Consider the following 23,441-nt stretch of genomic DNA (forward strand, 5'->3'; position numbering starts at 1 on the left):
AGGCAGGAGAATCACTTGAACCTGGGGGGCGGAGGTTGCAGTGAGCCGAGATCGCACCATTGCACTCCAGCCTGGGCGACAGAGTGAGACTCCATCTTAAAAAAAAAAAAATATATATATATATATATAAAAAATTATTTTGTTCTGGAGGTTATATTTTGTTTTACTGTGACATTAGTAAAGATACAGCTAGCACAGAAGTCAATGGTTTCATGAATATTATTACATTAAATCTTTACATTAAAAATATGAATTGGGGTCAGGCACGGTGGCTCACACCTGTAATCCCATCACTTTGGGAGGCTGAGGCAGACGGATACCTGAGGTCAGGAGTTCAAGACCAACCTGGCCAACATGGTGATACCCTGTCTCTACAAAAATACAAAAATTAGCCAGGCATGATGGCAGGTGCCTGTAATCCCAGCTACTCAGGAGGCTAAGGCGGGAGAATCACTTGAACCTGGGAGGCAGAGGTTGCAGTGAGCCAAGATTGAGCCTATATGTGTGTGTATATATATATATATATATATATACACACACACACACACACATGAGTTGGAGCTGGGTGCGGTGGTTCACACCAGTAATCCCAGCACTTTGGGAGGCCAAGGCAGGTGGGTCACTTGAGGTCAGGAGTTGGAGACCAGCCTGGTCAACATGGTGAAATCCTGACTCTACTAAAAATACAAAAATTAGCCAGGTGTGGTGGCTCATGCCTGTAACCCCAGCTACTCAGGATGCTGAGGCATAAGAATTGCTTGAACCCGGGAGGTGGAGGTTGCAGTGAGCCAAGATTGTGCCACTGCACCCCAGCCTGGGTGACAGAGTGAGACTCTGTTTCAAAAAAAAAAAAAAACTACATATATATGTATGTGTGTGTGTGTGTGTGTGTGTGTGTGTGTCTATATAAAACAAGCACAGAAGTCAATGATTTAATGAATATTATTAAGTTAAATCTTTACATTAAAAATATAAGTTGAGTTTTGCATACACCGCCACTGCCTCCAGGGGCCCCACACTATCAGCCATGGTCAACCCCACCAAGTTCTTCAATGATCCCTTGGGCCGCATCTCCATCCAGCTGTTTGCAGACAAGTTTCCAAAGACAGCAGAAAATGTTGGTGCTCTGAGCACTGGAGAGAAAGGATTTGGTTATAAGCATTCCTGCTTTCACAGAATTATTCCAGGGTTTATGTGTCACGGTGGTGACTTCACACACCATAATGGCACTGGTGGCAAGTCCATCTATGGGGAGAAATTTGATGATGAGAACTTCATTCTGAAGCAGACAGGTTCTGGCATCTTGTCCGAGGCAAATGCTGGACCCAACACAAACGGTTCCCAGTTTTTCATCTGCAGTGCCAAGAGTGAGTGGTTGGATGGCGGGCATGTGGTCTTTGGCAAGGTGAAAGAAGGCATGAATATTGTGGAGGACATGGAGGGTTTTGGGTCCAGGAATGGCAAGACAAACAAGAAGATCACCATTGCTGACTGTGGACAACTCTAATAAGCTTGACTTGTGTTCGTTTTGTTTTGTTTTTGAGACAGTTTCACTCTTGCTGTCCAGGCTGGAGTGCAATGTCACAATCTCAGCTCACTGCAACCTCTACCTCCCAGGTTCAAGTGATTCTACTGCCTCAGCATCCTGAGGAGCTGGGATTACAGGTGAGCACCACCACACCTGGCTAATTTTTGTATTTGTAGTAGAGACGGGGTTTCACCATGTTGGCCAGGCTGGTCTTGAGCTCCTGACCTCAGGTGATCCACCCACCTCGGCTTCCCAAAGTGCTGGGATTACAGGCATGTGCCACTGTGCCCAGTCGACTTGTGTTTTATCTTAACCTTGAGACCATTCCTTCTGTAGCTCCGGAGAGCACTCCTCCACCCCATTTGCTGACAATATCCTATAATCTTTGTGCTCTCACAAAGAAAAGCAGTTCCTTTTGAGCTCCAAGTTTTCCTAATTCCCTTCCATGCCTAGCTGGATTGCAGAGTCAAGTTTATGATTATGAAATAAAAACTAAATAATGAAAACAAAAAATATGAGTTGATTTAAATAAAAATACCAAGTAAATATTAGTATAGGCGGCAAGCGGATATGGCAAAAAAATCAATAAAATTCGAATGCAAATGGCTAAAATTCAGGAAATATGGTTTTAATAAAAACAGATAGAAGCTGTGGCATGTGCTTGTAGTCCCAGCTGATGCCCAGGAGGGAGGAGGGCTTGAGCCCGGAAGTTCAGGGCCAGCCTGGGCAACAGGGCCAGCCTGGGAAACATAGTGAGAGGTCATCTCAACAACAAAAATGAAAAAAATCAACAACAACAAAGATAAACACAGATACATCTAAAATTGCTCTGGATCTTTGGAACAGGTCTGCTCTGATGTGGTGCTTTGTGGGCCTGGGTACCCTGGCACAAGCCCTTTCTGAGCACAAGGAGAAGCTGATGAGATTCATGCTCATGCCAGCTTGCTCCAGGCCACTTTAAGCCACCAGCACCATGGCCTCGTGCCTCCCTAGTCTCTGTTCCCTCCCTGGGATTTCCCCCAGGCTTGACTCTTCTCCCAACTCCTCTGTGCATGGCCTGAACTTGCCCTTGCAACTTGGCATGGATCAAGCCAGCTTCCTAGTTTCTGCCCCCCCACCAGCTCCATTCACCCTTGGGTACTGGCCTCACTTCATCACCTCTTTCTGTATCTACACCCTTTACCACATTACTTTGCAGTGCCCTCTCAGTGTGACTCTGGGCTGGCCATGAGACCTGTGTTGACCAACAGAACCAGGCTGAAGTGACAGTGCACCAGTTCCAGAGGCCCTGAGTGTCTCTATGCCATCTTGTGCATTTTTGCCATCTCTAAGAGAAGGACAAAATCAGCAGGTCCTAGGACGAGGGTGAAATATGTGGAGCAGAGCTGCCTCAGCCAAGCCTCCAACCTCCAGCAGCACTCCAGCCCTCCACAAACTCATGAAAAATAAGACATTATTCTTTTTTTTCAGCCATTGAGCTTTGGAATGTCCATGTATTGGTTAGCTGTTGCTGTGTAACAAATACACAAAGCAGCAGCCCCTGGTCCCCCACCCCTGTTCAGTGACTGCTGTACCCATACACAGAGTAGAAAATTCTTGCACAAGTGGGATCTAGCATTTTCCCACTTTCATAACCATGCCCCATGGCGTCGCCACTGATATTGCCCTGCCTAGCACTGGGAAGAGGAGGTAGTGAGGGCAAATGGAGCCCCTTTTGCCCAGTCCAGGGAGCAATAGGCAGCTGTCACCCACAAACAACTTGGTTTCCACAATCTACTTCCCAGAACACAGTCCTGCCTAGCTGGGACTGGAGGTAGGATACAATTTAAAGGTTTATTCCAGCCCCAGGGTGCTGGGTGAGGCCTAGGGATGTGTCCCTGCCCACAAGACAGAACTGGAATCTTCATGTCCGCCAGATTCTGGGCCTCTCTCCTATGTCACAGATGGGAATTCTTTCCACATTATTCCCAGTGGACCTTCTCACTCTTTTCCAGGCTCCTTGGGGGTCACTGCCTTGATGATAACATGGTCTTCCCTTTGAGGAAGCCACGTTTCTAAGAGGGCTCTGGCGTATGCATTGGTGAGTTGAAGCTTGACTGTGTTATAACTTCTCTGCTGTTAGTGTGGGGTTTGAGGGTTTTTACTTTAACCACATGGATTAGTCAGAGAAACAGAATGAACAGGATACAGATGGAGCTGTAGACATAGCTATAGACCTAGAAGAGGGGACTTATAATGGAGATTGGCCTGAGTGATTGGGAACCTAAGAAGTCCCACAGTATGTTCTCTGCAGGTTGAAGAGCCAGGGAAGCTGATGGTATCATTCAGTTTGAGCCTGAAGTTCTGAGAATCAGGAGCTCCGATGTCCCAGGGCAGGAGAAGGTGGAGGTCCCAGGTCCAGAGGAGAGTGAATTTGCTTTTCCTCTGTCTTTTTGTTCAATTTGGGCCTTCAGTGGATTGAATGTTGCCCACCTACATTGGTGAGGGCAGATATTTTTTACTCGGTCTACTGATTTGAGTACCAATCTCTCTGAAAACACCCTCCCAGATGCACCCAGAAATAATGTTGCACCTGCTATCTGGGTATCCCTTAACCCAGTCAAGCTGACACCTAGAAGTAACCATCACACCACACTTTCACAAACACCTGGGTGCTTGTGGACTCGCCTTTTACAATGGTTTTACCAGCCTCCTCCACAAGCACAGGCAAAGTCAGTCTCAAGGACAGGAGCCCCCCACTATTGCGTGGCGTACTGGCGATCTAAACAAACATGTGCATTATAGGGGGTTTCTGTCATTTTTTGGCCACTTCGCTTTCATCCCTGGTCCTCATGACCCCTTGATTGCTTTCTGAGGAATTCCCTCCCTCCCACTGTGAGAACAGAGGGGCCAGGTCCTCCGTCTGTCTCCCAGCTCTAGGAGAGCCAGGGGTTGAGCCCCAGGCCAGAGCTCAGCCAATCAGAGGCTGTCCTGTGAGCAAGTGATACCGGGACTGATGGGATGGCTGGAGTGTGTGTTGCACAGATGCAACAGCAGCACACTGACCAGACCATGCCCCTGTGAGAGCCAGGGTGGGGCTCCACTGCTCGCTAGGGCTCCCAGGAGCTCTGCCTGCCCTCAGCTTCCTGTCCAGGCTCTCTGCACCCCCTCTTATTTTTTTTTTAAATTTTTAAATTTTTTTTAGATGAAGTCTCGCTTCGTTGCCCAAGCTGGAGTGCAACAGTGTGATCTCGGCTCACTGCAACCTCCACCTCCTGGATTCAAGTGGTTCTCCTGCCTCAGCCTCCCAAGTAGCTGGGATCACAGGCATGCACCACCACGCCCGGCTAATTTTTGTATTTTTAGTAGGGACGGGGTTTCACCATGTTGGCCAGGCTGGTCTCGAACTACTGGCCTTAGGTGATCCCCCTGCCTTGGCCTCCCAAAGTGCTGGGATTACAGGTGTGAGCCACCACACCTGGCTGCACCCTCTCTTGTTGATCCTTCTTGCTTGGTTAGGCAGAGACAGCCTCCAGTTCTTGCACCTACAAGGCCCGCACGTGAAGGACAAAATGTTTCGGTTAATAATGTTTTCATGTGTGTAAGTCCTGTTTTTGTTTTCCAGTTGAATTGAAAGTTCCTTTTGGGCAGGAACTCTTTATTCCCTTTGTCCTGGGTCTAGTACTTGGCATGCAATAGATTCTAGGGCAGAGCTGGAGGCAGGGGGAGGCTGCCTAGAGCCAGAGGGCTTGTGTGTGAGGTCTGCCCCTGCACTCACTCACTGTGAGACCTTGGCTGAGTCCTGCGGCATTTTCAGTCTAGACATTGCATCAATTAAACAGGTGTGATGCTTATAATGATCACCCTCCTTCTCGGCCTCAGGGCCTCTGTGAGGTTTTAATGAATGAAGGCTGAAGAAACTCCACAGAGATGGTGACTTGCCCCCAGCACAGCTCTTGCCCTCAAGGAAGAGACACTCGAGCAAACAGGCAACTGGAAACAGGATGGCTTCGTGGGCTTGTGTGACTTACACAGGGCCCTGCACTCAGAAGAATCACGTGACTGACTTAGGCTCTGCAGCTGCCATCTTGAAATTCTTAATAACTTTTGAACGGTGTTGGGGGTGGCGTTGGCGGGGACGGTCCACACTTTCATTTTGCACTGGGCACCACAAATTATGTAGCCGGCTCTGATTAAAATGCTACAAGAACTAACATGAGACTGGACACAGAAACCAGACCCCAGAGCACATACCATATGGGTCCATTGGTATGAAGTTTAAAAACAGGTGGCACTAGTCTAAAGGATTGGAAGTTGGAATAGTGGTTACCAGGGCTGGGGGAGGAAGGGATGGTGGATGGTGAACAAAAGGACCTTGGAGGGCTCCTGGGGTAATAGGAATCAATGTATCTTTCTTTCTTTCTCTTTCTTTCTTTTTCTTTCTTTCTTTCTTTCTTTCTTTCTTTCTTTCTTTCTTTCTTTCTTTCTTTCTTTCTTCTTCTTTCTTTTTCTTTCTTTCCTTCTTCCTTCCTCTCTCTCTCTTTCTTTCTTTTTGTTTTTATTTCAATAGGTTTTTGGGGAACAAGTGGTGTTTGGTTACATGAATAAGTTCTTTAGCAGTGATTTCTATATTTTGGTGCACCCATCACCCAAGTAAAAATGTTATCTCTTTCTTCCTTTCTCCCTTCCTTCCTTCCTTCCTTCCTTCCTTCCTTCCTTCCTTCCTTTCTTCCTTCCTTTCCTTCAACAGAATCTTACACTGTTGCCCAGGCTGGAGTGCAGTGGTACAATTATAGCTCATTGCAGCCTCAACCTCCTGGGCTCAAGTGATCTTCCTGCCCCAGCCTCCTGAGTAGCCAGGACTACAGGAATGTGCCAACAAGCCTGGCTAATTTTAAAAATTTTTTTATAGAGAAGAGGTCTCACTATGTTGCCCAGACTAGACTTAAACTCCTGGCCTCAAGTGATCTTTCCCCATCAGTCTTCCAAAGTGCTGGGATTGCAGGCGTGAGCCACCTCGCCCAGCCTTAGAAATGTTCTGTTTCTTGACCTGAGAGCTGGATATACAGGCTTGCTCACTTTGTGAAAATTTGCTAAGGATTTGTACACTTTTCTGCATATGTGTTAAACTGCAGTACAAGATTAAAAGAAAATGTATGAAATGACCTATACATTGCAAAGGAAAGGCCAGGGTGCTGAGCTTGACCCACCTTGGGGATGCTCAGAGAAGGCTTCCCTGGAGAGGGGTCTGGGTAAGGTCCTGAAGGAGGAGCAAGGGATGGGGGTTGGGAAGTTTTGTGGCTCCCTACCAAGGGATGACATGCCTGTCTGGCAGGAGCTAGGCTCATGCATGGCTCGGGAGAGCACCTGGTTGTACTGAGTCTGGCTCTGCCTGGGAGCTTGAGGATGCGAATGAATTGGAGATACAAAGGCCAGCTTGTGGGGGCCATGGACTCCACTCTCTGGGCTCGAGACTCCAGCTGCAGTGTGGAGGGCAGCCTGGGGTGGGAGATGGGAGGCAGGGAGACCCTGCAGAGGCCACTGGATTTCCCAGTGAGCAGTGATGGTGGCTTGGGCTGGGGGAGTGTAGACAGGAGAATGGATTCTGGAGACTTTATTGCAGTGGTAGCTGTTGTGGTCTTCACATAGGATCACAAATTCCTTGGCATTTGTCCCGTCAAGAGATGAAGTCTAATTTCATCCCTCTTTTTTTTTTTTTTTTTTTTTTTTCTGAGATGGAGTCTTGCTCTCTTGCTCAGGCTGGAGTGCAGTGGTGCAATCTCGGCTCACTGCAACCTCCACCTCCCAGGTTCAAGTGATTCTTCTCCCTCAGCCTCCTGAGTAGCTGGGATTACAGGCACATGCCACCACACCCGGCTAATCTTATATTTTAGTAGACACAGGGTTTCACCATATTGGCCAGGCTGGTTTCGAACTCCTGACCTCAGGTGATCCACCTGTCTTGGCCTCCCAAAGTACTGGGATTACAAGCATGAGCCACTGCACTCGGCTTTTTTTTTTTTTTTTTTTTTGCCCAGGCTGGAGTGCAGTGGCGCAATCTCGGCTCACTGCAAGCTCCACCTCCCGGGTTCACGCCATTCTCCTGCCTCAGCCTCTCTGAGTAGCTGGGACTACAGGCGCCCGCCACCACGCCCGGCTAATTTTTTGTATTTTTTAGTAGAGACGGGGTTTCACCGTGGTCTCGATCTCCTGACCTCGTGATCCGCCCGCCTCGGCCTCCCAAAGTGCTGGGATTACAAGCGTGAGCCACTGCGCCCGGCCTCGGCTTTTTTTTTTTGAGACAGTCTCACTCTGTCGCCCAGGCTGGAGTGCTGGAGTGCAATGGCATGATCTCAGCTCACTGCAACCTCCAACTCCCGGGTTCAACCAGTTCTCATGCCTCAGCCTCCCAAGTGGCTGGGATTACAGACGCCTGCCATCATGCCCAGCTAATTTTTGTATTTTTAGTAGAGATGGGGTTTTGTTATGTTGGTCAGGCTGGTCTCAAACTCCTGATCTCAAGTTATCTGCCCACCTCGGCCTCCCAAAATGCTGGGATTACAGGCATGACCTATGGTGCCCGGCCTAATTCCATCCCTCTTGAATGTGAGCTGGCCTTAGTGACTTGCTTCTGATGAGTAGAATGTGGCTGAAAGGATACTACGCGACACCCCAAGCTAGATTAGAAAAGGCCATGCCACTTCCGCCTCGCTCCCTTGGAACTCAACAGCCGTGCTGCAAAGAAGCCCAGGCTACAAGGCAAGGCCACATACAGGTGATCTGGTTGACTGCCCTACTGAGATCCCAGGTGACAGTTAATCTCAAGTCCAGATATGTGCAAGCAGAAGTTTTCAAGATGGCCTCAGCTGCATGAGCCTCTGAATGAGAGCTGCCTGGCTGCCTGGCTGGGAGCGGCGATTTTTGCCACTAAGTTTGGCTAGTTTGTCAGCAGCAAGAAAACAGCAGCCTAGGCTGTTTCGAGGAATCACCAGAGAAGCTTAAAAACTTCCCACCGCCCAGGTCACGCCCAAGCATTATTTTTTAGAGCTCCCAACATGCATCCAAGGTTGAGAAGCAGTGCAGGAGGCCAACCCTGAGGCCTCTGAGCCTCAGTGGAGACAGCAGTCTGGGCCGACGTCATGAAATGCCCCTTTCCTCTCCACCACCTCCCTTCACTCAGCTCTCTTTTGTCCCCCCCCACTTGTTTCCATCTTCAGTTCCTGGTAGATGAAAGGGATCCACTTAAGTGGCAGGGACTTTGAAATCAGTGTGTCAGTCCCTGATGCTTGTTTATTTTCAAAGCAACATAGGAGAATGGATGTGGAGGGAAAGTGGGGAGGCTCTCAAGGGCAGAAGTGGGAATAGGATTGCCAGATAAAATACAAGAGGCTGTATTAAATTTGAATTTCAGATAAACCATGAATTTTCTTTTCGGTAGAAGGATGCTCCAAATATTAGATTACTTGTTGTGTATCTGAAATTAAAATTTAATCGAATGACCTATATTTGTATTTGCTAAACCTGGCAACTCTTAAGTGTGAAGCCAGGTCAAGGTGACACCCAGAACTCATTTAGGGACATTTGCAGACTCCCAAGTTCCTTCCACCAGCAAAGTAGGAAACCTCTCAGGAATCCTCAGGCTCTTCCTCTTATTTAGGGAAAGTCAGGCTCCAAGACAGGAAGTAACACATTCAAAACAGGCAATTCTTGATTTGCACATTACGGTGGTCACTAAGCACATGTATATTGAAACCATGTTCTTGCTTTGCTGCTATGAATATTTGCATAAAGGTTTTTATATTGACATAAATTTTCAACTCAGTTGGGTAATGCCTGGGATTGTGATTGCTGGGTTGTATAAATCTATGTTTGACTTTGTAAGAAACTGCCAAACTCTCTTCCAGAATGGCTGTACCATTTTATCTTCCCACCAGGAATGAAAGAGAGTTTTAATTTCACTACATTCTTGCCAACATTTATTTTCCTTTAATTAAAAAAAATTTAAGGCTGGGTGCGGTGCCTCATGCCTGTAATCCCAGCACTTTGGGAGAGTGAGGTGGGCAGATCACTTGAGGTCAGGAGTTGGAGACCAGCCTGGCCAACATGGTGAAACCCCATCTCTACTAAAAATACAAAAATTAGCAGGGTGTGGTGGCAGGTGCCTGTAATCCCAGCTACTTGGGAGGCTGAGGCAGGAGAATGGCTTGAACCCAGGAGGTGGAGGTTGCAGTGAGCTGAGATAGTGCCACTGCACTCCATCCTGGGCCACAGAGTGAGACTCCATCTCAAAAAATTAAAGAAATAAAATAAAAAAATAAAAAATAATAGCTATCCTAGCAGCTGTGAGATGGTCTGTCATTGTGATTCAGATTTGCATTTCCCTAATAATTAGTGATATTGAGCATCTTTTCATGTGCCTATTGGCCATTTGTATATCTTCTTTGGAGAAATAGCTATGCAAGTTCTTTGCTCATTTGGGGGTTTTCCATAAAACTCCTACAACTTAACGACAACAACAAAAAAGTGCAATACATATGCTTGATATTAAACCCTTATATATAAGATACAAGATTTGCAAGTGTTTCTTCTCGTTCTGTGTGTTATCTTTTCACTCTCTTGACAGTGTCTTTTTTTTTTTTGAGATGGAGTTTTGCTTTGTCTCCCAGGGTGGAGTACAGTGGTGTGATCTCAGCTCACTGCAACCTCTGCCTCCAGGGTTCAAGCGATTATCCTGCCTCAGCCTCCCAAGTAGCTGGTACTACAGGTACCACCACAACACCAGGCTAATTTTTTGTATTTTTAGTAGAGATGGGGTTTCACCATGTTGGCCAGGCTGGTCTTGAACTCCTGACCTCAAGTGATCTGCCCACCTCATCCTCCCAAAGTGCTGAGATTACAGGCATGAACCAATGAGCCCAGTTGATAGTGTCCTTTGATGCATAAAAGTTTTTAATTTTGATGACATCCAATTTACAGTTTTTTTCTTTTGCTGCCTGTGCTTTTGGTGGCCTATTTGAGAAACCATTGCCAAATCTAAGATCATGATTGCCCCTATGGTTTCTTCTGAGTTTGACTTTAGGTCTTACATTCAGGTCTTTGACCAATCTTGAGTTAATTTTTATTTACAGTGTAAGGCAAGGGTCCAACTTCATTCTTTTGCATGTGGATATCCAGCTTCCTTGGCACCATTTGTGTTTTTTTTTTTTCCTTTTTTTTTCCTTTTCCATATATATTCTTCTTATGTAAGGCATCATTTATTAAAGAGACTGTCCTTTTCTCATTGAATGGTCTTGAAATTCTTGTAAAAAATCAGTACACGAGAGGGTTTATTTCTGGGCTCTTTATTCTAGTCTATTGGACTATATGACTGAGACCACAATGTTTTTTGTTTTTTTGTTTTTTGAGACAAAGTCTTGCTCTGTCACGCAGGCCGGAGTGCAGTGGTGTGATCTCGGCTCACTGCAACCTCTGCGTCCTGCATTCAAGTGATTCTCGTGCCTCAGCCTCCCAAGTAGTAGATAGGAATACTACTAGCTGCCACCATGCCCATCTTTTTTTTTTTTTTTTTTTTTTTTTTTTTTTGTAGTTTTAGTACAGACAGGGTTTCACCATGTTGGCCAGGCTGGCCTCGAATTCCTGACCTCAAGTGATCCACCCGCCTTGGCTTCTCAATGTGCTAGGATTACAGGCATGAGCCACCGTGCCTGGCCTCATAGTATTTTGATTACTGTAGCTTTGTAGTAAGTTTTGAAATCAGGAAGTATGAGACCTCCAACTTTGTTCTTCTTTTTTGGTTATTTTGGTTATTTGGGGTCTCTTGAAATTCCATACAGATTTTAGGACGAGTTTGCCTACTTCTGCAAAAAAATGCCATTGGGATTGGATAGGAATTGCACTGAATCTGTAGATGGCTTTGGAGAACATTGTTGTATTAGTCTGCTTGAACTGCTGTAACAAAATACCATGACAGGGTGGCTTAAACAATAGAAATTTATATTCCTCACAGCTCTGGAAACTAAGGGTCCATGATGAAGGTGTTGGAAAAGCCAGTTTCTCATGAAGTTTCTCTTCCTGGCTTGTCCATGACCACCTTCTTACTATGTCCTTGGATGGTCTTTCCTTGCATGCAGAGCAAGAGAAAGCTCTCTGGTATCTCTGCCAGAATAGGGACACTAATCCTATTGAACCAAGGCCCCACCTTCATTTAATATTAATTACTTCCATAAAGGCCCTATCTTCAGAAACAGTCACATTGGCGGTTAGGGCACTGACATATGCATTTTGGAAGAACACAAACATTCAGCCCATAACAATTGTCACCTTAACAATATTGTCTTCCAATCCATGAAGGCAAGATGTTCTTCCATATATTTCTGTTTAATTTCTTTCAGCAGTGTTTTGTAGTTTTCAATGTACAAACTTGCTCCTCCTTGGTTAATTTTTTTACTAAATATTTTATTCTTGATGTTACTGTACATGGAATTGTTTTCTCAATTTTCTTTTCAGATTGTTGTTTTGTACTACTTAGAAATACATATCCTACTATATAGAAACTGATTCTCGTGTGTTGATTTTTTTTTTTTTTTTTTTTTTTTTTTTTGAGACAGAGTCTCACTCTGTCACCCAGGCTGGAGTGCAGTGGTGCAATCTCGGCTCACTGCAAGCTCCGCCTCCTGGGTTCATGCCATTCTCCTGCCTCAGCCTCCCGAGTAGCTGGGACTACAGGCGCCTGCCACCACGCCCAGCTAATTTTTTGTATTTTTAGTAGAGACGGGGTTTCACCGTGTTAGCCGGGATGGTCTCGATCTCCTGACCTCGTGACCTGCCTGCCTCTGCCTCCCAAAGTGCTGGGATGACAGGCATGAGCCACCGTGGCAGGCCCATTTGAGATTATTATGTGGTTTTCCCCCTTCATTCCTTTTTTTTTTTTTTTAGTCTGAGTTTCCTTCTTGTTGCCCAGGCTGGAGTGCAGTGGCACGATCTCGGTTCACTGCAACTTCTGCCTCCCAGGTTCAAGCAATTCTCCTGCCTCAGCCTCCTGAGTAGCTGGGATTGCAGGTGCCCATCACCATGTCCAGCTAATTTTTTGCATTTTTAGTAGAGACAGAATTTCACTATGTTGGCCAGGCTGGTCTCGAACTCCTGACCTCAGGTGATCCACCCACCTCAGCCTCCCAAAGTGCTGGGATTACAGGTCTGAGCCACCACACCCGTCCTACATCGATTTATTTTTATATGGTGAATCACTATTGTGTCTCTGGAATAAATTCCACTTGTTCACCGTATATAATCTTACAAATATGCTGCCAAATTTGTTAGTATTTTGTTGAGAATTTTTGTGTCTATGTTCATAAGGAGCAGTGGTCTGCAGTTTTCTTTTCTCTCAGTGTCTTTGTCTTACTGGCCTCATAGAATGCGTTCTTTCCTCTTCAATCTTTAGAAGAGGTTAAGAAGGATTTGTGTACTTCTTTAAATGTTTAGTAGAATTCATCTTGAAACAATCTGTTCCTGGGCTTTTTTGTTGGCAAGTTTTTGATTACTGATTCAATATCCTTACTTGTTACAGATCCAACCAGATTTTCTATTTCTTCTTGAGTTAGTTTTGGTAGTTTGTGTTTTTCTAAAAATTTGTACATTTCATCTAAGGTTTTCCAATTTTTTGGAGTACAATTGTTCATAGTATTATCCAATTTATTTCTGCAAAACAGTACTGTCTCACTTTCATTTCTGATTTTAGTAATTTGACTCTTTTCTCTTTTTTTCTTAGTCAGTTTTGTTGATCTTTAAAAACATCAACTTTTGACTGGGTGTGGTGGCTCACGCCTATAATCCTAGCACTTTTGGAGGCTGAGGCGGGTGGATTGCCTGAGCTCAGGAGTTCAAGACCAGCCTGGGCAACACGGTGAAACCCCATCTCTACTAAAATATAAAAAAACAAAAAAATTAGCCAGGCATGGTGGCGTGCACCTGTAATCCCAGCTACTCGGGAGGCTGAGGCAGGAGAATTGCTAGAACCTGGGAGGCGGAGGTTGCAGTGAGCCGAGACTGTGCCACTGCACTCCAGCCTGGGCAACAGAGTGAGACTTGATCTCTTCAAAAAAAAAAAATCAACTTTTATTTTCATTGATTTCCTCTACCATTTTTCTATTTTCTGTTTTGTTTTTCTCCACTCTAATCTTTGTTATTCCTTCTTTCTCTTTTCTTTCTTTTTTTTTTTTTTTCTGAGATGGAGTCTGTCACCCAGGCTGGAGTGCAGTGGTACCATCTCGGCTCACTGCAACCTCTGCCTCCTGGATTCAAGTGGTTCTCCTGCCTCAGCCTCCCAAGTAGCTGGGATCACAGGCATGCACCACCACGCCCGGCTAATTTTTGTATTATTAGAAGGGACGGGGTTTCACCATGTTGGCCAGGCTGGTCTTGAACTTCTGACCTTAGGTGATCTACCTGCCTTGGCCTCACAAAGTGCTGGGATTACAGGCAGCCACTGTGCCCGGACTTATTCCTTCTTTCTGCTAGCTTTGGTTTTAGTTTATTTCTTCTTTTTCTAGTTACCTAAGCCACATAGTTAGGTTATTGATATGTTAGTTTGCTAGGGCCGTGATAACACTTTACCACGAAGTGAGTAGCTTAAACAATAGAAATTTATTTTCTCACAATTCTGGAGGCTGGAAGTCCAAGATCAAGGTGTCAGCAGGGTTGATATTTTCTCAGGCCTCACCCCTTGGCTTGCAGATGCTGCCTTCTCACTACAATCCCATATGGTTTTTCTTATGTGTACACGCATGCTACTGTTCAGATCTCTTCTTCTCTGTTATGACATGAGGTCTTGCTCTGTAGCCCAGGCTGTAGTGCAGTGGTGAGCTCATGGCTCACTGCAGCTTTGACCTCTTGGGCTCAAGCAATCCTCCTGCCTTAGCCTCCCAAGTAGCTGTGACTACAGGCATGTGCCACCAAACCTGGCTGATTTTTTTTTTTTTTTTTTTTTTTTTTTTTGAGACCAGGTCTCACCATGTTGCTCAGGATAGTCTTGAATCCTGGGCTCAAGTGATCCACCTGCCTTGGCTTCCCAAGGGATTGCTAGCATAAGTGCTGGGATTACAGGCATGAGCCAACATGCCCATATTATCTTCTTACTTTCCATCCTTTCGAATCTTTTGATCTAGAGTAAGTCTCTTGTAGACAGTATATAAATTAATATTTTTTAGAAATCCACTCTATCAATCTCTGCCTTTTAATTAGACAGTTTAGTCCATTTACATTTAAAGTAATTACCAATAAAGGATTTAATTCTGCCATCAGATGAGGTCAGCAACATTGAGGGGCATTTCCTCAATGGAGGTGTTGTAGAAGGTCTCAATGTCTTGAAGACTCCTCTTGTCTTCTTCTGTCACCATGTTAATAGCCACACCTTTACGGCCAAACTGTCCACCTCGACCGATTTTGTGGATATAGTTTTCCCTGTTGGTGGGAAGGCCATAGTTGATGACTAAAGAAACCTGCTGCACATCAATGCCTCTGGCCTACATCAAGAAAGACAACTCTTCAGCACGTGCACGGAGGACGCTCTATCCCGGAGGCAAGACACTTAGGCATCCATGTGGGCAGCCAAGGAAGGCAGAGGAAATAAGCATCCCAGTTCCCCAAAGGCCTTAGGCATGTCAGATTCTATTCCAAGCTGCTACTTTCCTGAGAGGCACTGATGTCCCCTTGGAGAGGGAATCACCTTGGATTCTGTATATTTTTTTAATGTTGTTCCTCAATTCCTCCACTACTACATTTTTTTGGTATTTAATAGATTTTAGTGTATCATTTTGATTCCCTTTTTCTTTCCCTGTCTGTATATTTTTCAGTTATTTTCTTAGTGGTTACCTTGGGGATCACAATTAGCATCTTAAATTTATAACACCCTAATTTGAATAATACTAACTTAGTTTTAAGAGTATACAAATACTTTGCTCCTATACATCTCTTTCCCTCCCTCTTTATATTATTATTGTCTCAGATCATATCTTTATACATTCTGTGCCCATTAACATAGATTTATAATTATTGTTTCATGCATTTGCCTTTTAAATGATAGGTGAAAAACAAAGAATTACGAACCAAACCTACAATAATACTGGCTTTTATATTTACTGATGTATGTAGTTACTATTTTTAACAGTGTTCTTTTTTTTTTCTCATCATAGCTTTGAATTACTATCAAGTGTCCTTTCATTTCAGCCTGATGGGTTCATTTTAGCAGCTCTTGTAGAACAGGGCTACTAGCAATGAGCTTTCTCTGCATTTATTTATCTGAAAATGTCTTAATTTTTCCTTTATTCCTGAAGGATAGTTTGTCTGGTAGGAAATTCTTTTTTTTTTTTTTTTTTTTTTTTTTTTTTGAGACAGAGTCTCACTGTCACCCAGGCTGGAGTGCAGTGGCACGATCTCGGCTCACTGCAGGCTCCGCCCCCCGGGGTTCACGCCATTCTCCTGCCTCAGCCTCCCGAGTAGCTGGGACTACAGTCGCCCGCCACCTCGCCCGGCTAATTTTTTGTATTTTTAGTAGAGACGGGGTTTCACTGTGTTGGCCAGGATGCTCTGGATCTCCTGACCTCGTGATCCGCCCGCCTCGGCCTCCCAAAGTGCTGGGATTACAGGCATGAGCCACCGAGCCTGGCCGGAAATTCTTTGTTGACAGTCTTTTTTTTTTTTTTTTTCAGGACTTTAACCGTGTTATTCCACTGCCTCTGGGCCTCTAGTGTCTGCCCTGCCCTGCCCTGCCCTGCCCTGCCTTGTCTTTTTTTTTTGAGATGGAGTCTCACACTGTTGCCCAGGCTGGAGTGCAAGGGTGCCGTCTTGGCTCACTGCAACCTCCGCCTTCCAGGTTCAAGCAATTCTCCTGCCTCAGTCTCCTAAGTAGCTGGGATTACAGGCACCTGCCAACGCCTGGCTAATTTTTTTGTATTTTTAGTAGAGCCAGGGTTTCACTATGTTGACCAGGCTGGTCTAGAATGCCTGACCTCATGATCCACCTGCCTTGGCCTCCCAAAGTGCTGGGATTATAGGCGTGAGCCACCATGCCTGGCACTTAAAAAAAAATTTTTTTTGAGATGGAGTTTTGCTCTTTTAGAGTTTTGCTCTTGTGCCCAGGCTGGAGTGCAGTGGTGCAATTTTCGGCTCACTGAAACCTCCACCTCCCAGGTTCAAGCAATTCTCCTGCCTCAGCCTCCCAAGTAGATGGGGTTACAGGTGCCCACCACCGCGCCTGGCTAATTTTTGTATTTTTAGTAGAATGGGGTTTCGCCATGTTGGTCAGGCTGTTCTCAAACTCCTGACCTCAGGTGATCTGTCCACCTCAGCCTCCCAAAGTGCTGGAATTACAGGCCTGAGCCACTGCACCCAGCCCCTCTATGGTTTCTGATGAAAGCTTAGCTATTAATGTTACTGAGGACTCCTTGTACCTTACAAGTTGTTCCTCTCTTGCTGCTTTCAAGATTCTCTTTTTGTCTCTGATTTTTGACAATCTGGCCGTGAGTCTCAGTATGAATCTCTGAGTTTCTCACGCTTGTAATTTGTTAAGCTTCTTGGATGTGTATGTTCATATCCTTCATCAAATTTGGGAAGTTTTCAGCCATTATTTCTTCAAATTTCTTTTTCTGTCCCTTCCTGTTCCTCTTCTCCTTCAGGAACTTCTACTATGCATATGTTGATATATGCTTGATGGCATCACATGGATCTATCAGGCTCTGTTCATTTTTCCTTTTCTTTTTTTGAGATAGAGTCTCACTCTATTGCCCAGGCTGGAGTGCAGTGGCATGATCTCGGCTCACTGCAACCTCCTCCTTCTTGATTCAAGTGATTATCTGGCTTCAGCCTCCCCAGTAGCTAGGGTTATAGGTGCGCGTCACAACGCCTGGCTAATTTTTGTATTTTTAGTAGAGATGGAGTTTCACCACGTTGGCCAGGCTGATCTCAAACTCCTGAATTCAAGTGATCCATCCTCCTCAGCCTCCCAAAGTGCTGGGATTACAGGCATGAGCCACCATGGCCAGCCTATTTTTCCTTATTTATTTTTCTCTCTTTACAACTGGATAATTTCAATTGCCTTATCTTCAAGTTCGCTGATTCTTTCTTCTTCCTGATTCTTCAGATCAGCTTTTTGTTCTCTCTAGTGAATTTCTAAGTTCCAGCTATTGTACTTTTCGGCTCCAGGATTTCTATTTCATTCCTTTTTATAAGATTAAACTATCTCTTTATTGGCCTTCCCTATTTGTTCATACATTATTTTGGTTTCCTTTAGCTCATTGGGCGTAAGACAGTTGATTTAATGTCTTTGACTAATGTTTCCAATGTAAGGGCTTCCTTGGGGATGGCTTCTATCGAATTCTTTTTTTTCCCCCTGTGAATAAGCTATACTTTCCTTTTTCTTTGTATGCTTTGTAATATTTTGTTGAGCACTTGGCATTTTGGGTATTATTGTAGTAACTCTGAAAATCAGATTCTCCTCTTCTTCAGGGGTTGCTGATTTTTGCTTGTTGAGGGTTGCAGCCATCTGTTTGTTTAGAGACTTTTCCAAACTATGTTTGCAAAATGTGTAGTCCTTATTGCATGTGGTTACTGAAGTTTTTGTTTCATAATCTTTATAGGCAACCAGTGACCTGGAAATGATGTCTGTAAATTTCTGGCTCCAAAAAGGTGTTCTTTCCTTTCAAATCTCCTGATGGATGCTACCATAGGAAGCAGAAGAGGGCTGAAACCAATACAGGAGTCTGTGCCAATCCCTCAGGACTCAAAAATCCCCCAATTTTTGGAGGACAAGGATCATCTTGCCCACCTTGCAACCAGCCAGCCATTCCAGGAAAGCTATTCCTGCAGCCTCATGGTGGGGTGAGGGCTGAGAAACGGGGCATGGCAGCTGTTTTGCATCCACCCTGTTGTTGTTCTCTTACCAACAACCAGCAGCCTCTTTTTTCATCAAGAACTCCCCTGGCTGTTTATTCATGTCTCACGAGGTTTGCCCGTCTAATTTTTTGTATCTTTAGTAGAGATGGGGTTTCACCATATTGGCCAGGCTGGTCTCGAAATCCTGACCTCAGGAGATCCATCCGCTTTGGGCTCCCAAAGTTCTGGGATTACAGATGTGAATTACTGTGCCCAGCCAAGGCTGGGTAATTTGTAAAGAAAGGAGGTTTATTTGGCTCACAGTTCTGTAGGCCATAAAAGCATGTGGCACCAACATCTGCTTGGTTTCTGGTGAGGCCTCAGGAAGCTTCCAATCATGGTGGAAGGCAAATGGGTAGCTGCACATCACATGGCAAGTGGAAGTAAGAGCAAGGGAGCAAGAGAGGAAGGAGGAGGTACCAGGCTCTTTTAAACAACCAGCTTTCATGTGAACTCATTACTGCAGGAAGAGCAGCAAACCATTCATGAGGGATCTGCCCCCAAGACCCAAACACCTCCCACTAGGCCCCACTTCCAACGTTAGGGATCACATTTCAACATGAGATTTTGAGGGAACAATATCCAAACCATGTCAGTGGCCCTCTATTGACTCCAACATCTATGAACAGGGCTGATACTTGCCTTGGTCAACTCTCGTCTCCCATTCCCAGTGGGGGGCCTGGCACATGAAGAAGGGATTAACCAATAATAAGTAATAAAGGAATAAGGTAACAAAGTAATATTTACTTTTTTTTTTTGAGACAGAGTCTCGCTCTGTCACCCAGGCTGGAGTGCAGTGGCACCATCTTGGCTCACTGTGAGCTCCGCCTCTCGGGTTCATGCCATTCTCCTGCCTCAGCCTCCCGAATAGCTGGGACTACAGGTGCCCGCCACCACACCTGGCTAATTTTTTGTGTTTTTAGTAGAGACAGGGTTTCCCCATGTTAGCCAGGATGATCTCGATCTCCTGACCTCGGGATCCGCCCACCTCGGCCTCCCAAAGTGCTGGGATTACAGACATGAGCCACCATGCCTGGCCTACTATTTTTTTTTTTTTTCTGAGACAGAGTTTCACTTTTGTTGCCCAGGCTGGAGTACAATGGCATGATCTCGGCTCACTGCAACCTCTGCTTCCAGGGTTCAAGCAATTCTCTTGCCTCAGCCTCCCCAGTAGCTGGGATTACAGGCATGCACCACCACACCTGGCTAATTTTGTATTTTTGGTAGAGATGGGGTTTATCCATGTTGGTCAGGCTGGTCTTGAACTCCCGACCTGAGGTGATTTGCCCACCTCGGCCTCCCAAAGTGCTGGGATTACAGGTGTGAGCCACTGTGCCCGGCCAATTTTTTTTTTTTTTTTAGACAGAGTGTCATTCTGTTGCCCAGGCAGGAGTGCAGTGGCATGATCTCTGCTCACTGCAACCTCTGCCTCCCAGGTTCAAGTGATTCTCCTGCCTCAGCCTCCCAAGTGTCTGGGATTACAGGTGTGTGGTACCACGGCGGCTAATTTTTGTGTTTTTAGTAGAGATGGGATTTCACCATGTTGGCCAGGCTGGTCTCAAACTCCTGACCTCAAGTGATCCGCCTGCCTCCACCTCCCAAAGTGCTGGGATTACAGGCATGAGCCACTGTACCCGGCCAAAACTGATCATTTGAAAGTGTGATAAGTGCTACAAAGAAAATTTGAAAAAGTGAGGTGAGGGCGGATGCCTAGAGGAGAGGGGAGGGGCTTTCGTAGACAGGAGATCAAGAAAGCCCTGTTATTATTTGAACTGAGGCCTGAGTAATGGCAAGGAGGCAACCATGGAAAGATCTGGGAGAAATATTGCAGGCAGAGAGATCAGCAGGCGCAAAGGCCCTGAGGCAAGAACTAGTCTGGAGTATCTGAAGAAGAGAGAAATTGTTGTGGTTGGCCTGAGTGGTAGGGGACTTGGTTGGAGGTGGGGAAGGTGAGTCCGACAATGCTGAATTCTAGTAGGATGCCTGGATTTGATTCTGGTTGCTGTGGGAAGCCATGGAGGGCCCTAGAAGGGAGACTGACATGACCTGATCCCCTTTGAAAAGCTCACCCAGGCTGCTGAGTGGAGAATAGTTTAGGGGTGTGTGAATCAGATGTCTTTGGCTGCTCATGATAGAAAATTGTCCTGGTCATTCAGAAAATTTACTGGCCTTTTAAACGGGAAGTTCAGAAGTGATGCAGACTTCAGAGTTGGTTGATTCAGCCCTGGATCAAGTTCTGTGATGCTGTCAAGGACTTGGGTTCTGTTCTCAGCTCTGCTGACCGCAGATTGCACTTCATTCTGAGTACTGGAGTGTCTAGGTGGCCTAGGGGGGCTGTCTGATACACACGGGGCTACCTGCTTTGCACTTCCTGGCCAAGGGGATAGATTGATTCCTTATGGGCGCACTTTTGAAGAAAGGAGGGGCGTGGTGGCTCCTGCCTGTAATCCCAGCAGTTTAGGAGGCTGAGGCGGGTGGATCACTTGAGGCCAGGAGTTTGAGACCAGCCTGGCCAACATGGTGAAACCCCGTTTCTACTAAAAATACAAAAATTAGCCAGGTGTGGTGGCGCATGCCTGTAGTCCCAGCTACTCGGGAGGCTGAGGCAGGAGAATCGCTTGAACCCAGGAGGCAGAGGGTGCAGTAAGCCAAGATGGCACCATTGCACTCCAGCCTGGGCAACAGAGGAAAAAAAAAAAAAAGAATCTTCTCAGAAGCCTCCAGGAAATCTCTGTTTGGATGACATCGCACACCCATTCTTGAACCAACTATTTACAAGGGAGATGCATCACCCCCTTTGCCTGGAGGTAGGGGGTGGGTCAGCTTCTTACAGGCACAGGACTATGTGGTCTAGGGTTAAGCCCCTAAACGAGGGGAAGTGGGGTGGGCAGCTGCCGATCTCCATTACAAGGGACAAGAGTGGGGGCAGCAAGGCCAGATCAATGGTTGCTGAGGTGGCTGGGGATGGAGAGAGGATGGTGGTGGTAGAGGAGGTGGTAAGAATGGTCAGGTTCTGGCTGTTCCAGAGGTGATGATGTTTGGATGTGCAGTGAGGAAAAGACAGGAATGAACATTTATCTTTTCCCAAGTTGTCCTTGCTTTCTTCCTTTGAAGGCATAACAAGGAAAAAAAAGGGTGGATCTGGACTTGGGAGCTGGGCAGGAGTGAGGGAAGAGAAGCAGAGCAAGCAGGCACACCAGGCTGTGACTCTGCAGGCATCTCTCTGCCTAGACCTGTCTGTATGATGTGGAACGAACACGACCCATCTTTACTGCTAGCGACTGCAGCAGATAAGGCAAGGCCACTTCCAGGAAGTTAGGTTAATAGGAGGCTGTACAAAGGGCTGTAGGAGGAAGTGGGCACAGGAGTTCTAAAATAATTGGAATGGCCAGGTGTGGTGGCTCACACCTGTAATCCTAGCACTTCAGGGAAGCCAAGACAGGAGGCTCGCTAAGACAGGAGGCTCGCTTAATGTCAAGACCTGCCTGGGCAACATAGCGAGACCTTGCCTCTACAAAAAATAGAAAAATTAACAGGATGTGTTGGTGTGGGCCAGTGGTCCCAGCTACTCCTGAGGCTGAGGTGGGAAGATCGCTTGAGTCTAGGAGTTTGAGGCTGCAGTGAGAAATGATGGCACTACTGCACTCCAGACCGGGCGACAGACCAAGACTTGGTCTCTTAAAGAAAAAAAAAAAAAAAAGAAAAGAAAAGTGGGGGCAAAGTTATCCTTGGAAAATTTCTTAGTCCATTCATAGCAGCATATTAAAATTAGTACAGTAGCTTAATTTATATAAAATACAATGTGCACAGTAATTAATGAACATGCAAAATATAATTGTATATTTCAACTCACTAAAAAGGCACAGAAAAGAGTTGAATTTGCTAAAATTAAATGTGCTTATGAAAGAGCTCTAGTACATGAATTAGGCTCCTAGATACAGATGCAGCACCAAACGACGGGGAGGGAGATTGGGCACTCAAGGCGACACGCGGCTCCTGTTGCCCAGCGTTTCCTGGGCGTGGAGCTTCTCTAGAATGTAAGCTTTTTTTTTTTTTTTTAAGGTTCCAAAGCCTATATTTAGTGCTTTCATATACGTAATCTCAAAAAAAAAAAGAAAGAAAGAAATATCGGCATAAAATGTAAGCTTGCAGAGGGATACAAATGCAGCCCAACAGCAACCACCGCCAGCCCCAGCCACGCGGTTCGCACCACGCGCACTCCCCTGGGGGCAGGACCTGCGCGGGCTGGGCGTGTCGGGGGCGGGGCCTGAGCGCTTGCTTCCGGCGTGCCGCGAGAGGCGGGGCGTGTGGGGAGGCGCGGCCGCCACGGGACGCCTGGCTGGGACCGCACCTTAGAGGCGTCTTGGTACCTGGCAGGCGGCCTGCTACTCGGAGCCCGCTGCGGGCGGCGGCGGCGGCATGCACGTGTGAGATGCGGCAGCGGGCAGCGCGGACGCGAGCAGCGGCGGCGGGCGCGGCCTCCTGGGCGCGGGGCGCGCGGTGCCTGAGGGCGGGCGCGCGGGCGCGGGGCAGCCGCTGGCCGCGCCGCCTGCGCAGGCGCTGGTTCAGGACTCGCTCGCAGCGCTGAGGCCCGCGGGCCCGTCATGGAGGCGCCCCCCTTGGAGACGCCCCCTGACCCCTCGTCCCCTTCGGCCTCGGCCTCGGCCCCGTCCCTGGCCCCGGCCCCGGCCCCGGTTCCGTTGCGCGCCCCGGATGTGGCGCGGCTGCGCGAGGAGCAGGAAAAGGTAAGTGGCAGCCTCGCGCCGCTTCCGCCTCCGCCCGCCGGGCGGCCTCTGCCTGTGCTCCGGGCCTCTGCCCCGCGTGGCCTAGGCCCAGCTGCCCGGGCCCCCGGAGGGAACGGGGAGAAACTTTTGTCACGTGCTTCTGTTGTCTTTGTCTGCAGCCCTTTGACCTCGCAGCGGAGTGAGGGGTGTGCAGCCCGTTCGCATGCCGAGGAAAGGGGGCTTCTGAGCTGAAGGCGTGCGGCAGCGCGTGGGAATTTGGGGGC

General features: G+C 46.8%; 2 protein-coding genes and 1 non-coding gene across 6 annotated transcripts in view; 2 read left to right on the top strand and 1 right to left on the bottom strand.

The window, feature by feature from the left end:
* Window positions 1–1,027: 1,027 nt before the first annotated feature.
* LOC116479622 (peptidyl-prolyl cis-trans isomerase A-like) lies at window positions 1,028–1,507 on the top strand. Its single transcript, XM_032762170.1, has one exon. It carries the CDS (start codon window positions 1,028–1,030, stop codon window positions 1,505–1,507), a length of 480 nt encoding a protein of 159 aa, XP_032618061.1.
* Window positions 1,508–3,543: 2,036 nt separating this feature from the next.
* The window catches only part of URI1 (URI1 prefoldin like chaperone), a 92,042-nt gene continuing 72,144 nt past the window's right edge, over window positions 3,544–23,441 (top strand). For 2 of the 4 annotated variants that reach the window (XM_032170335.2, XM_032170336.2), the window contains exon 1: window positions 22,737–23,178. In XM_032170335.2, coding sequence (XP_032026226.1) covers window positions 23,038–23,178 — 141 coding nt within the window. In that variant the 5' untranslated portion in view covers window positions 22,737–23,037. Of the gene's footprint in view, window positions 3,609–22,736; window positions 23,179–23,441 lie in introns of those variants that run through there. The other 2 variants (XM_058424956.1, XM_058424955.1) reach the window with 2 other exon arrangements.
* Window positions 15,101–15,237, bottom strand: LOC116479782 (small nucleolar RNA SNORA67). The gene has a single exon (XR_004251088.1). It is a non-coding gene; the product is annotated as a small nucleolar RNA SNORA67 (small nucleolar RNA).

The sequence above is a fragment of the Hylobates moloch genome, unplaced genomic scaffold (assembly GCF_009828535.3).
Source record: "Hylobates moloch isolate HMO894 unplaced genomic scaffold, HMol_V3 SCAFFOLD_12, whole genome shotgun sequence".
Lineage (NCBI taxonomy): Eukaryota > Metazoa > Chordata > Mammalia > Primates > Hylobatidae > Hylobates > Hylobates moloch.

Bases quoted from the DNA above. Each gene is read 5' to 3' on its own strand.
- LOC116479622 (XM_032762170.1), top strand. From the start codon at position 1,028: ATGGTCAACCCCACCAAGTTCTTCAATGATCCCTTGGGCCGCATCTCC.